This window comes from Gossypium hirsutum, chromosome A06, assembly GCF_007990345.1.
Source record: "Gossypium hirsutum isolate 1008001.06 chromosome A06, Gossypium_hirsutum_v2.1, whole genome shotgun sequence".
Classification (NCBI taxonomy): Eukaryota; Viridiplantae; Streptophyta; class Magnoliopsida; order Malvales; family Malvaceae; genus Gossypium; species Gossypium hirsutum.
This window is the reverse complement of record NC_053429.1, coordinates 3,581,250-3,594,224: the sequence shown is the minus strand read 5'-3', so window position 1 is coordinate 3,594,224 and position 12,975 is coordinate 3,581,250. Positions and strand designations below refer to the sequence as shown.

Here is a 12,975-nt window from a genome sequence, read left to right as displayed (position 1 = left end):
ACAGATCTAAAAAAAACTTCAAAAAAGAGAAAGAAAGAAATATAATAGGCATGTAAAATGATTTTACTTTTTTTTTATTAATTTATTAATTTCAAAAGAATTTAAATTTTTGTAATTAATATTATTAAATAGGCAGGTAAAATGATTTTAAGGTTTTATTTAAAAATATTTGAACTAATAAAAATACTCTTTGTTTTTTTTATTATATTACTAAATTACCATTTAAAAATAATTATAATCAAGTTTAAAAAGTGGGAAAAATATATTATAATAGTTATATTAAAATAAAATTTATGATAATTATAATACATTTAAATTTATTAATTGAAAAAAGAAATATATTATAATAAAAAGGTTTTGATAATTATCTTATAGATTTAGGTTTATTTAAATAAAAATAAAGAAGAAGTCTAAAAATGAATTAGTATACGATAGTAATAGTAAAATAAATTTGTGAAAATTATAATAAATTTATATTTATTTGGAAAATGGAATAGATTACAGTAAAAAGATGTGCTAATTATATTATAGATCTATTTAAATTACATTAAAAATAATTATAATCTAATTTAGATTTACTAGTTAAAAATGTTTTTAAAAAGAAATTATGATAATCTAAAATAATTAGATATTCTAAATAATTTAGATTCGTCTTATTATTATTATTTAGTTGGTTTAGTTGAAAAATGCTTTCAACAATAATTTTTAATCATTATTATTAAAAGTATTTAACGTGTTTATTATTTAGTATAAATATTTTTCGTATTTATTATGGATTATTAAAATTGTTGCATGTTGTTTTATTTAATTTTTTATTTTTAATTTAATATTATAATTTACTTTTTTATTGTGTTTTTAGTTAAATATTTATTTTATGTATATCAATTTTTTAGAGACTAAAATAATAAAGATTGAATAGTAGAAAAATATTTTCATTTTAACATTAAATACATATATTCATGTGCAATACACGTGACATAATTGATATATATTAATTATACTAATTAATTATTGTTTTGAATGATGTTGTTTTATATTAATTACATGAACTAAAATTAAATTATGCAATGAATATATTAAAAGTACTTTAATTATTATTTTAAATTTATTATTATAATATTTAAATTTTAACTAAATTAATATATTTTTAATTATATTTAACAAATTGCAAAAAATATTATTTTACATTAATTACATTAATTAAAAATATAATATTTGAAAAATAATTAAAAATTAAACGCATAGAATTACATACAACATATGCAACAATAAAGACTAGCTTTAATAAGGTTAAAATGTGCCAGAAGTCCTTGTTCTTTTCAAAAATTAGGAATTTAGTCTCTAAATTTTTATTTCATATGATTTAGTCTTTCTAATTTTCAGATTTTAAATTCAGGTCCAACTCTTAACATTGCTAAGTTCTTTTTGTTAAATTTGTTGTTGTGACTTTTTTGAAAAAAAACAACTCATTTGGCAGCCATGTAATTAAAAAAATAAGTTTATAATTAACTTGAATTTAATAAAAAAGATTTAATAGTGCTATTAGTTATATTTAAATTTTAAAATCTAAAAATAAAGAGACTAAAATTTTAATTTTCAAAAGTATAGCGACTTCTAGCATATTTTAACCTTTTCAATAAAAACCACGTATGAAATCTTAATTACCATCAAGGAATTAAATATTTCTATCAATTGAAAAGCATGCGATTGATGATTTTTATTTTTATTTTTTATGATGTGTTTTGGATAATTCGAATACTTTTACCATATATATATTTAAAAAAAAACTATTTTTATTATATTATATTTTAATATTTTAATTTAAGTAAATTACACAAATAATCTCTCAACTATAAAAAATTATTTTAGACACTAAAAAAAAAAACTTACAATTTAAGTACTCACGTTATATAGTTTAGTCATTTTTGTTATTTCCGTTTAGATCACAAACAATAAACTATATAATATAATAAAAATATTAAAATCGATATAATAATATATTTATCCCTCAACTTTTACATATTATATCGATTTACTCATATTTTTTAAAAAAAATAACTCTCAAAATTTACAAATATTCTCAATTTAATCGAAATTCTAAAAAAATTTGAAGAAATGTATAAAAATACATAAATATTTTATATTAATATTAAACAAATATAATTATAATATATTAAATAAAATAAAAATCTCTCCGTCTCTCTCCCTCTCCCCATCCCCCATCGGACCTCCCCCCACTACCGTCCTTCTCCCCCTTCCCCTACCAGACCTCCCCCACCACCGTCCCTCTTGAAACATAATCATCTTGTGGAAGCTGTAAGTACATAGAGCAAGGATTGTCAAAGTTATGCAAGGGTGCTGGCCGTGATGAAGATGCTGCAATAGTTTTCTTGAAACATAATGTGAGTGTCTTTTTCACGACCCAAACTTTTTCACGACCGAAACTTTGAAAATTTATGTCCTATATTCTAATTTATGGATTCCATAAAAGAATAAACAACTTAAGATAGAATTTTCATGGTTGATAGGAGGGGATTTTGGACCACAAAAACATGAGCTCTTGTTATATGTTTTCTTCCGGAAGTAATTGATGAGTTGATGAACAGTCTGAAGTTGATGAGAGACTTAGAATCAAGGTAATCTATTTGAACATTTAATCCCATTCCTCTAAATACTGACTAATTTGCAAATATATTAGAAGTATCAACTATTTAGGGTGAATATCAAATATGCTTAGTTTTATGGTTCACTCATTTATTGTTGTTAAGATGAATCAAGTTTTTTATGGGAATTTGAGCGTAACGAAAATTTGCTTGCTATCATAATTGAAACTGAGAAGAAATCTTAATTTGTGGAGAAAATTGAGGGGGAGAGGGACGGTGGTGGGGAGGTCCGGTGGGGGAGGGGGAGAGGAAGAGGGATGAGGTGGGAGATTTTTATTTTATTTAATATTAATATAAAATTTAAATTTATTACTATATTTTTTTTAAAAATATTTATATATATTTATATATTTCTTTAAATTTTTTAGAATTAGTATCAAATTGAGAATATTTGTACATTTTTAGAGTTGATTTTTAAAAATTAGGATTAAATTGATATAATATGTAACATTTGAAGACTAAATTTGTTATTATATCAATTTTTTTAACTGCTATACTAACTTGGAAGTAACCAAAATTATCAAGCTATGTAATGTGTGGGTGCTTTAATTTATAATTTTTTTATTTTGAGTGTCTAAAATAAAATATTTTAATAATTAAGTGACTATCGGTATAATTTATCCTATAGTTTATAGAAATTAATGAAAATTTTTTATGCATTGCACACGTCAATTAGTTGTTTAACAAGTTGTATAATTTTTAATTTAATATTATTTTGGTCCTCTTGTAAAGAAAGATACGGAATGGATAAACATTAGTGCACCGTGAATATTTATTCATATCGGATAAGATTATGTATTTACTTTTTTTTTAAATTATTTTTAATTGTATTTGAATATTATCTAATTAAGATTTTGAAAATAATTTTTTTTGTCGACACGACTACAGTTGAGCTTAGACTTGCATAGTAATTAGCTTTACATAGATTTTGAAATTTAGAGAGTTTTGAGTTTCACCTTGTATAAATCACATTTTGTTCAAATTTATTTTGATATAGTTAGTGGTAGATTTTAGTATTAAGTTTTTAGAAAGTGTAACTAAAATTTTTTAAAAATTTGAGGGTTTTAATATGAAAATTTTACGAATCTAATTATAAATTTCAGAAAATTTAAAGGTTTAACGAGAATTTACAAGAAAAAAAAAATTTGAAGTGTCTAACTGAATTTTTTTAAAAATTAAAAAATTTAATGAGAATTTTTAAAAATTTTCGAAGACTTTATAGTAGAAAAAACTCCCTAGACTTCAGTGAGCATCCGCCTTTAAATATAACTTTGCAATAATTAATTTGGATTGTAGTTATTATTGGAGTAAATTTTGAAGCAAAATCTTTGTTTATGTAGCTAGGAAAGGGGACAAAAATTAGAATGGAAAGAGGGTCAAAAGCTCGCCATTAGTGTTGATCTTGTCGCTGCAGCCAAACAATACGTGCGATTTCTTATCGAGGTTGATAGGAGCCGGACCCTCTAAGATGGCCTTATCTTAGACCGCGCCATTTATAGGTCAATCTTGTAAGTCTAATAAAATTTTTCCTTTAATTTTTGCATTGAATGATATTAGTTAATTGCACCAAACATTTTTAAACTATGTCCTTCACTTTTAATTAGTTCTTGAATTTTAATTTATTCTAATTACACTCTTAAACTATTGATGTTATATTAATTAGGTCTTTTAATTTTTACTAAAATCGTTAATTTAATTGTTACATGACACGTCAGATCTTATGTAATATAATTTAAAATGAAAATTTTAAGAAAAATGAATACTGTAAAAATAGATGTTTTAAAAATTCTAGTTTTGAGATTTTCAAAACTTTTACGGAAGATTTATCATTCACTTTTTTTTTAAGTTTTACTTTATATTTAGATTTTACTTTTAAAAGTTATGTAACATATCATTTAACGGTTAAATTAACAACTTTAATAATAAAAGGACTTGATTAGTATAATATCAATAGTTTGTCAATGTAATTAAAATATTTTGAAGTTTGGAGACCGATTAAGAATGAAGGTTATAGTTTGGGGGTGTTTGGTGTAATTAACTTTAATATATTTATTCATATTCTCAGTGGTAAAAGTACCATGGAGGCCCTTATGCTAGTAATCATATTGCATTTTTTCCTCTCTACTAAAAAAATGGGTAAATTAGTCATTATATATTAGATCAAAGAGCAATCAAAGAGCAAACTAGTCTTATTAAAATTTCATCCATTTTCATCGTTAAAAACTGGTCCCTATATGTCAGAATTAGATACACATGGCATGTCACATGTAACTGTATGATTATTTTGTCAGTCATGTTAGTTTTTAATAGTAGAAATGAATAAGATTTTTAACAAAAAGGACCAGTTTACTCGTTGATCTAACATACAAAAACAAATTTATCTATTTTTTGAGTAAATGAAACAAAATGTAATTTAATTTTTATTATAGGTGCTTCCATATTACTTTTACCTACTCTTAATTTTAAGCTTTGACTATTCATTTACCTTTGATAATGTCCAAGCTTAGGTACAAATATTGTTGGCTTCCACTACTTGCCAAACATACGGAGTCTACGGTTTCGGAAGGCCCTTTGGTTGTGGCACTCGACTGTGAATGGATTTGGCATTGCCATAGGCTCAACCCAATACACTTTTAAACCATGGAACATAAATGCAACATTACATATATATGTTGTGATAGTGAATTTTTGCCAATTTGCGTATTTATTGTCTTTTTTAGGTACGGTAGAAGGCTGATTGTGAGGAACTCTATGGGAGAATCCTTGACAATCATAATGTCATGTCCTCAATTAGTACAACTTACAGGTGGATGTGAGTCCTTTCTTTGATCCTTAGATCCTGACATGCATATGTCTTTGGTCTATTCATGGTCAACCACTTTAAAAGCATCCCAACCTTAAGTAGGTTTCAATATGACGGGATATCATTGGCGAGGTTCTACGTGTCCCTCATAGACCGAAGGGTACGACACCCGTCTCTGGCTAGGTTGGGGGAGTGAACTCCACATGTCACATTTTCATGCCTTGACGTGCTTGGATATTGGTGAGGTACTGGTGAAGCACTAGTGGTGAGGTATTCTAAGTGCAAATTAGAGAATCTATTTGTTCTAGGCAAGTGACCAATCTATTTTCATTAGGAAAATTTAGTTCAGATTGAATGAGTTCACGTTAAGTATACGTGGTTAAAACTGCAACAAATTTTAAATTGGTTGAGCTTGTATTAATACTTGTACTGTGACTCATTTAGTGAATTTACCTCTGAATAAGATTCCAAAGACAAGTTTATCAGGCAACATAAACAAAATTCGGTATTTGAATGTTAATGTTTGAAATATATCATTTTGTAAAATTAAACGTCGATAATGGTAATATATCGTAAAGAAAAAAAAATAGAATTTTACATAAAAACTCTTTAGGTAAAAAATTACAAATAGAGGAGAAAAAATTTCATTATGTCAAATTCGAATGATATAAGAGGAGAGACAATTACGTCTATTTATAGTTTTAAAAACCTTATTCTAATAAAAGTCAAATAGAAATCATCTTAATCTAATCAACATCAAATAGATAAAATAATACAGTAAGATTAAAACTCCTATCTTACTACTTGTTTTTATTTTAACACATTTTCATTTCTTATTGCAACATCCTAGTGAAATCATTCCAATCCAATTACAATAGAAATGGACTTCTATGGGTCAAACTAGCTTTAAGACAATTGAAACTTTTGACAAAGCAGATTAAAGATCCTGGAGAATTCATATCAACAGTGAGTTGTCAAAGTAACTTGAGTCGAATCAGACGGAAACTTCCTCTCTTAACACAGTCTCTTTTGCAGCATTTCTTGGTGAGCAAAGCTGTGAATCCGCTACCTTCAAGCTGAAACATATTCAAAAACAGCAAGTGGATGTTTCAGGTTTAAGCATGTTAGAAAATAATGAATCTTTGACTAATTTTGTGAACCATAAAAATTATGATGTCTTATACAGCTTATTTTTATGAAACATATCTTGAGACGTTGGGGTTTTGGAATTCTGGAACATGACTTATGATAATCTTGTAGATATTCAAATCAAAACACATGTATTTTAGACTCAAACTTTAAGCAAACTTGATTTTTTTTCCCTCCCCTTGTCCACTTCATGTTTGATTTTAAGTGTTGGGAAAAAAAATATTAATCTTGGTTGAGTGGAGAAAGGGACCAATGGCATTTTATATAGTAATTCCAAAAAACTTTAATATGATACAATGATTTTGGGAGGTGATTCCTTACGCGTACCATGAATATTAGTATAAATGACTTTGGTCAATGTACCTTAATGGGTCTTTGAATATAGAAAATACATTGACCTAATGTGTTTTATATATTGTATGCGGTCATGTACGTACAGCTAACAACTCAAAGTCTGTACCGAGATAAGCATACCCCCCCCAAAAAAAAAAAAAACAAACATATATGTGATTGAATGAATGCCTCTAAATTTCCGAACAAAATGCTCACCTTTTGTCGACGATGACCACGGAACGGAGCTCACAATTGTCGAAGCTGAAAAAGGCCCACATCAGACCAGGTCAAAATTTGAAAGCAAAGAATATATAATCGAGTCTTTGTCTGAAGAAGAAGAAAAGAAAATGGAGACAATGTATAAGGCCCACCGTTTGCATAAAGCTGTTCTAGCTGTTGGATGACAGTCGTTTTCAAGTACATTTAGTATTTGTTGAAGTATTATGCCATGACTCACAATCACAATCTCTTGTTCTGGCCTTGTCCATAGCCTGCAATATATATAAACTGGTGAATTATTTCTCAATCCTAAATTGTTGATAAGGAATTAGAATTTACCATTTAATAAAAAGAACCATTCGAGCAGCCATTTCCTCTTCGGACTCTCGAACGTTTGGATTCCACAAGCTGTCATCTTCACCATCCATCTGCACATGCAAAACTCTTTGAATACTGATATTTAATGAAGATATAATCTATATCAGCATCTTATGGTTAAAGGAACTTGCCATTGAGAAATCAATGGAAGGGAAAAGAGCCTGACACTCGCTGACCCTTCTCCTCATATCACAAGGACGAACACCCTGTATTGAATTGGAGGATGCGTCAGTATATTATGCATATATTGAACTCCAATCATGGTTGGAGTAAATCAAGAAGGAAGGCCTAGCATGAGAGATTTCAGCCATATATGGTATTACCATGCGGTCTCGACAAAGCTCAACTGCCATAATTTGGGGGTGATTGACACCTGCATCTTCGTTGCTTTCAGTACTACCGAAAACTCCAAAAGCAGTTTGCATGGTCCTGCAGTGATGATCATTTACACTCATCAACTATCTTTATCTAAAACTGAAATGTATTTGAAAAATACAAATATTCCCTTGATTTCTTTTTCAGAGACTGAGATATTCCATTGAAATTCAGGCAAAACTGAGCTTTATACCTGTATAAGGGGGAAGTTACGACTAACTCAATCCTCTTAAGTAGCCCACTAGCATGAACATCGTTCCGCAGTTTACCAACCTGAAATAAAAAAGGTAGAAATTAATATGATTATATCAAAAACTGGATTAATTCATTTCAGGATTGAAGATTGATGATAAGCTAGCCATTGAATGTTGTGGGATTACCTGGTGCAGGCCCAGTGGGGAAAGTTGGGCATCAAATAGGTGAGGGGACAACAGTGCTTCACGGTTAATGTCTCCTTCTACATTATGCATGGCTTGTCCATGCCTCACCTTAAAAAAAAAAGATAAAAAAACTATGATTTAAAAAAAAAACAAAAGTTAAGCAAATAGTTGGTACTAGGATGGTGTGAATATATATACCAGGTGGACAGTTTTGCAAAGCTGCCATGGGTATGTAAATTGAGCTGTTGTGGTCTTCATTTTCTGCATTTGGGAATTCAATTCAAGTAATAGAAGATGCTCGTAAGAACAAAAGGATGGGGAATAAAGGAGCAAAGAAAGAATGGGGATTGATAATAATTGACTCAAATGGCTATAAAATTTTTTAAGGGAAATTGTAAGAAGTGAATTTAAAATGTAGCAGACCCTATATTTATACAGAGAGAGAGGGACTTGCAATGTATTTTCTATGTTGGCTCATATATCTTTACATGACTCGTAATTGAACAATTATGATAGAATAATGAGTATATTCGGTAGGTACGTATAGTCTGTTAGTAATCAATAAGGAAAAGGGACGGAATTTAAGAAGGAAATGACGAGAAAGACGATGTGATTGAACCAATTTTAATGCACGGGGCCCTGAAAATAATATTTAGTAGGATTTGACTTGCTATATTTCCCAACAACTCTCAAAATCTTCTCAGTTCATCATAAAGTATAATTTTCCTCAGTAATGGCCAAAACTAGCTAACTAATAATATTAGAAAACAAATAAATAATAAAATACCATTGAAATGCATACAATTTTCCTAGAAACCCCCAAAAGAATAAATATATTAAAAATGAAATGAATATCATTGACATGAAAACCACAAGTCTTATGTTAACTTACCAGAAAACTGAGAGAAAAAAAGGCAAGAAATCGAAGGAAAAATAGTTCAGTGTTTTCGGGGAAGAACTGTAGAAAGCTAATGGTATAATTAATGCTATATAGGATGGATATATATAAGCATGCATCGGGGAATGGAAAGGAATATCGTAGGCAGGGGTTTAGTTTGATTTTCTTGGTTGTAAAATTCAATCCATGCATACGTAAATCTGGGTTTGTTTGTTTTTCCTTTAGAAAAAAAAGAAAAGAAAAGACTTTAGTCGTTAGACTTGGTTGCCAATGTGAACAATCATGTTTTCCTTTCTAAACCAAGTCTCCTGTTGATTTATTAATCAAATCTTGACATATGAAGTATTCAAAGATTTTCAATCATACCCATCATTAATCTATAATTTATATATTTAAAATTTAAAAAAAAAACAGAACGACTAATACAATATATAAAATTACCTATAACCTTTAGAATAATGCACTTTAACGAACTCAAATTCAAGTCCTTTTACATTAGCAACAATTACTATATCAATCGAGCTAGTACTTAATCGACTCTTTATTATAATAATTAAAATAATGTTCCTTTAAAAAAATAATAATTGAAAGAGTATTAAAGGACAAATAAATTTATAATAACCTAAAAATGAAAATGCAAAAAATTAAAGAAGTAAAGTTTTCCCTGTACATATGAAGGCTATCATAAAAAAATATGTACGTAATTCTTGATAAAGGGTAGTCCAAACCGTATGATGATAATGACCCTAAAAGACATTTTAATTTGGGTATTCAAACTTCAAGACCATATAATTAGTGCTTTTTTTTTTATTATCATCATTATTATTTCAAAGGAAAGGTTTTTTTTTTTCTATTTAAATTGATTTCTGTCCAAAAAGTTTTATCCAAAATTTGTAGAATTGGGTTTTAGGCAATTTCAACTTTCTTCTTATAAAGATAATACTATTTAGGTAAAAAGATGTTACAAGTCCCTGTACTTTTTAAAAGTTGAGAATTTAGTTATTATACTTTTATTTCTTGGAATTTAGTTTCTCTATTTTTCATATTTTAAAATTCAGATCCAATTGTTAATCTTGTTAAATTTAAGTTAATTATAAAGTCATAATTTTAATTACATGGCTATCAAGTGAATTTTTTATTTAAAAAATGTTATAGCAACAAATTTAACAAAAAGAATAATAGTGTTAATAGACTTATTCATGGGTTGAGTTACTCGCCTAAGCTTGAAAGCCGGTTCAAAATTTGAGAGGGTTTGACTAAAAATATTAGGCCCAAAAATGAGATTGGGAAAAAAAAAAGACTTGTTTAAAATATGTGCCGGACTTGGGCATAAGCATTTAAGGTCTGAGCCCGACCTGATCTGACCCATTTTTATTTATAAAATTTTATATTATAAAATTTTTATATATTATGTAATTTATAACAATTTAAAAAATAAACTTATACTAAATATATAATACTATTCTAATGTAAACATTAAAATAATGTTAAGATGATTATATAAAAATTTTCAATAAAAAATAAAATTATTAAATATTAAATTAAAATAATATAAATATTTTTTAACAATAATTTGGTTGGGTCTAAAATAGACTTGGATTAGTTTTTTGCAAAAATGAGCAAACTTAGGCAAAATTTTAAGCTCATATTTCAGGTTGAGCCTGGTTTGGACAAGTACAAAGTATTTTAGTATTATGCTTAGGACCGACCCATAAACACCTCTAAATGTTAACCGTTGGTCCTAAATTTTAAAATTTTAAAAATAAATGGATTAAATTCCATAAAATAGAAGTACAAGGACTAAATTTCTAACTTTTGAAGAATACAAGAACTTCTAACATATTTTAACCATATACTTATTATGTCTCTATGAATCTAACTTTATTGGTCAACTTATTTCTTCTTTTATCTAAATTCGCTTTATTACTATTTACAATTCTAATATAAAGTTTATAATTTCCTACTTTGAATATCCTCTTTCTTCGTCTTCTTTTAAGAGTATTTCACATTTTAGTCTCTCGAGTGTATCGCTTTTCCCACTTCAATTTTTAAAATTTTCTTTTATTCACTTTAGTCCTTAATATTACCAGATGATCTCATTTTAGTCTTTAACATTATTAGACGTTTTCAATTTAATCCCTTAAACGTTAAAAAAACTAGTTGAAATATCAAGCCAAATATAAATTTCCACATGGCATATGCTAAAATCGCAATGACATCATCATTAAAAAGACCTATTTTTTTAAAAAAATGTTAGAATCTTTTAAGAATTGTAAAAAAATTATAAAAATATTAACAATCTAAAAATATTGTAAAAATGTTAAAAAATAAAAAATAAAACTTGTTATATCTTGAAATAAAGTATATATTCACTAATCACATTTAAAATATTAAAAATTATTTTTCTTTACCCGTGTAATGCACAGATTGATTATATGTATTAATTAAATTATTAAAAGTTATTTAATTATTTGTTATTTTTTTATAAAATTTATAAAATTTATAATGTTTTTTATATGGTTATGAAATTAAAACGTAATAATATAAAAGTTTATTTTTAAAAAAAAATCATCATTGAATTTATATAAAGATTATTTTGAATTACTTTTAAAATATAAATATCATTGTAGCGATGTAAAAAAAATTTGTTTCGCTTGGTCGCTAATTGGGGCGATTTATTAAACATTTGAAAACCAACTTTCGATTTTATTAACAAAGGGAGTCGCCACCGATCTTTTTTTATAGGTGTGATCGGACACCTAATAAAATTATTTTTAAAATAAAAAGAAGGCCAAATTTAGGTCTACGTGAAAGTCCAGAGAAAAATTGGGGTTCGGGAGTTAATTACGCGCGAGGAAGGTATTAGCACCCTCGCGACGCCCAAAATTGGTATCTCATAAACATGTGTTGACTTGATTTTCAAAAATACGAATTCAATTTGACATTTACTCGTGATCCAATTGAAAAATGAGAATTTTTAGTTTTCGATTTTTTTATTAAAAAGGGTGTCCCGTTTTTTAACACAAGCCGACAAATTTCACCCAACATAGCGATGAAATCGATGGCTTAATATTAAATCGGTACATTGCCTTATTTTTGAAATTAAAACATGAGGAAAAATATTCCTAAAGTGAGAAATTAAAAATAGATAAAGGACGCAAAAAAAAATGATATCATTAATGAAAAATATTAACATGGAATACTAGAATATTAGAATAACAATAATAATGATATTTACAAAAAAATAAAAATAAAAACAAATCATGTACTAATAATAAAATAGGAAAAATGATATATTTGGTAATAATAATATAAAATAATAATATGTACAAAAAATACATATATATATGCATATAATAAAAGTATGTAATAATAATATCTACAATAAAAGAAAATATTAGGAAACGTATATAAAAAATATATACATAAAAATTTACAACAATAATATAAAATAATGATATGTACAAAAAAAATATATATATACATATGTACATAAAATATACACTAATATAATAATAGTTATAATAATACTAGCAATAGTAATAATTTGTAATAATAATATATACACAATATGGTATTTTAAAAAAGATATATATATATATGTATATATAATAGTATTTAAGAATATATACATAAGATGATATAAAATACATACATGGAATAGTATAAGAAATATATAACTAATGGCATTAAAAAATATATACATAATATATATAAAATACATATAATATATATACGTATTAGAAATGATAAAAAATTATTAACACACTACATAAG

At 26.6% G+C, this 12,975-nt stretch overlaps 1 protein-coding gene and 1 long non-coding RNA gene across 2 annotated transcripts; one reads left to right on the top strand and one right to left on the bottom strand.

Annotated features, from left to right (window-relative positions):
* Positions 1-2,151: 2,151 nt before the first annotated feature.
* Positions 2,152-5,959, top strand: LOC121230302 (uncharacterized). The gene is made up of 4 exons (XR_005928255.1): positions 2,152-2,402; positions 2,529-2,636; positions 4,004-4,171; positions 5,171-5,959. It is a non-coding gene; the product is annotated as an uncharacterized lncRNA (long non-coding RNA).
* A 309-nt stretch (positions 5,960-6,268) lies between these two features.
* Positions 6,269-8,678, bottom strand: LOC107941792 (phosphoglycerate mutase-like protein 1). The gene is made up of 9 exons (XM_041114873.1): positions 8,499-8,678; positions 8,301-8,408; positions 8,114-8,193; positions 7,869-7,974; positions 7,677-7,751; positions 7,507-7,595; positions 7,320-7,439; positions 7,165-7,209; positions 6,269-6,542 (listed from the first exon to the last, which is right to left on the bottom strand). The coding sequence occupies exons 1-9, from the start codon at positions 8,565-8,567 to the stop codon at positions 6,461-6,463; spliced, it is 774 nt and encodes a 257-aa protein (XP_040970807.1). The 5' UTR covers positions 8,568-8,678; the 3' UTR covers positions 6,269-6,460.
* Between the last annotated feature and the right edge of the window lie 4,297 nt (positions 8,679-12,975).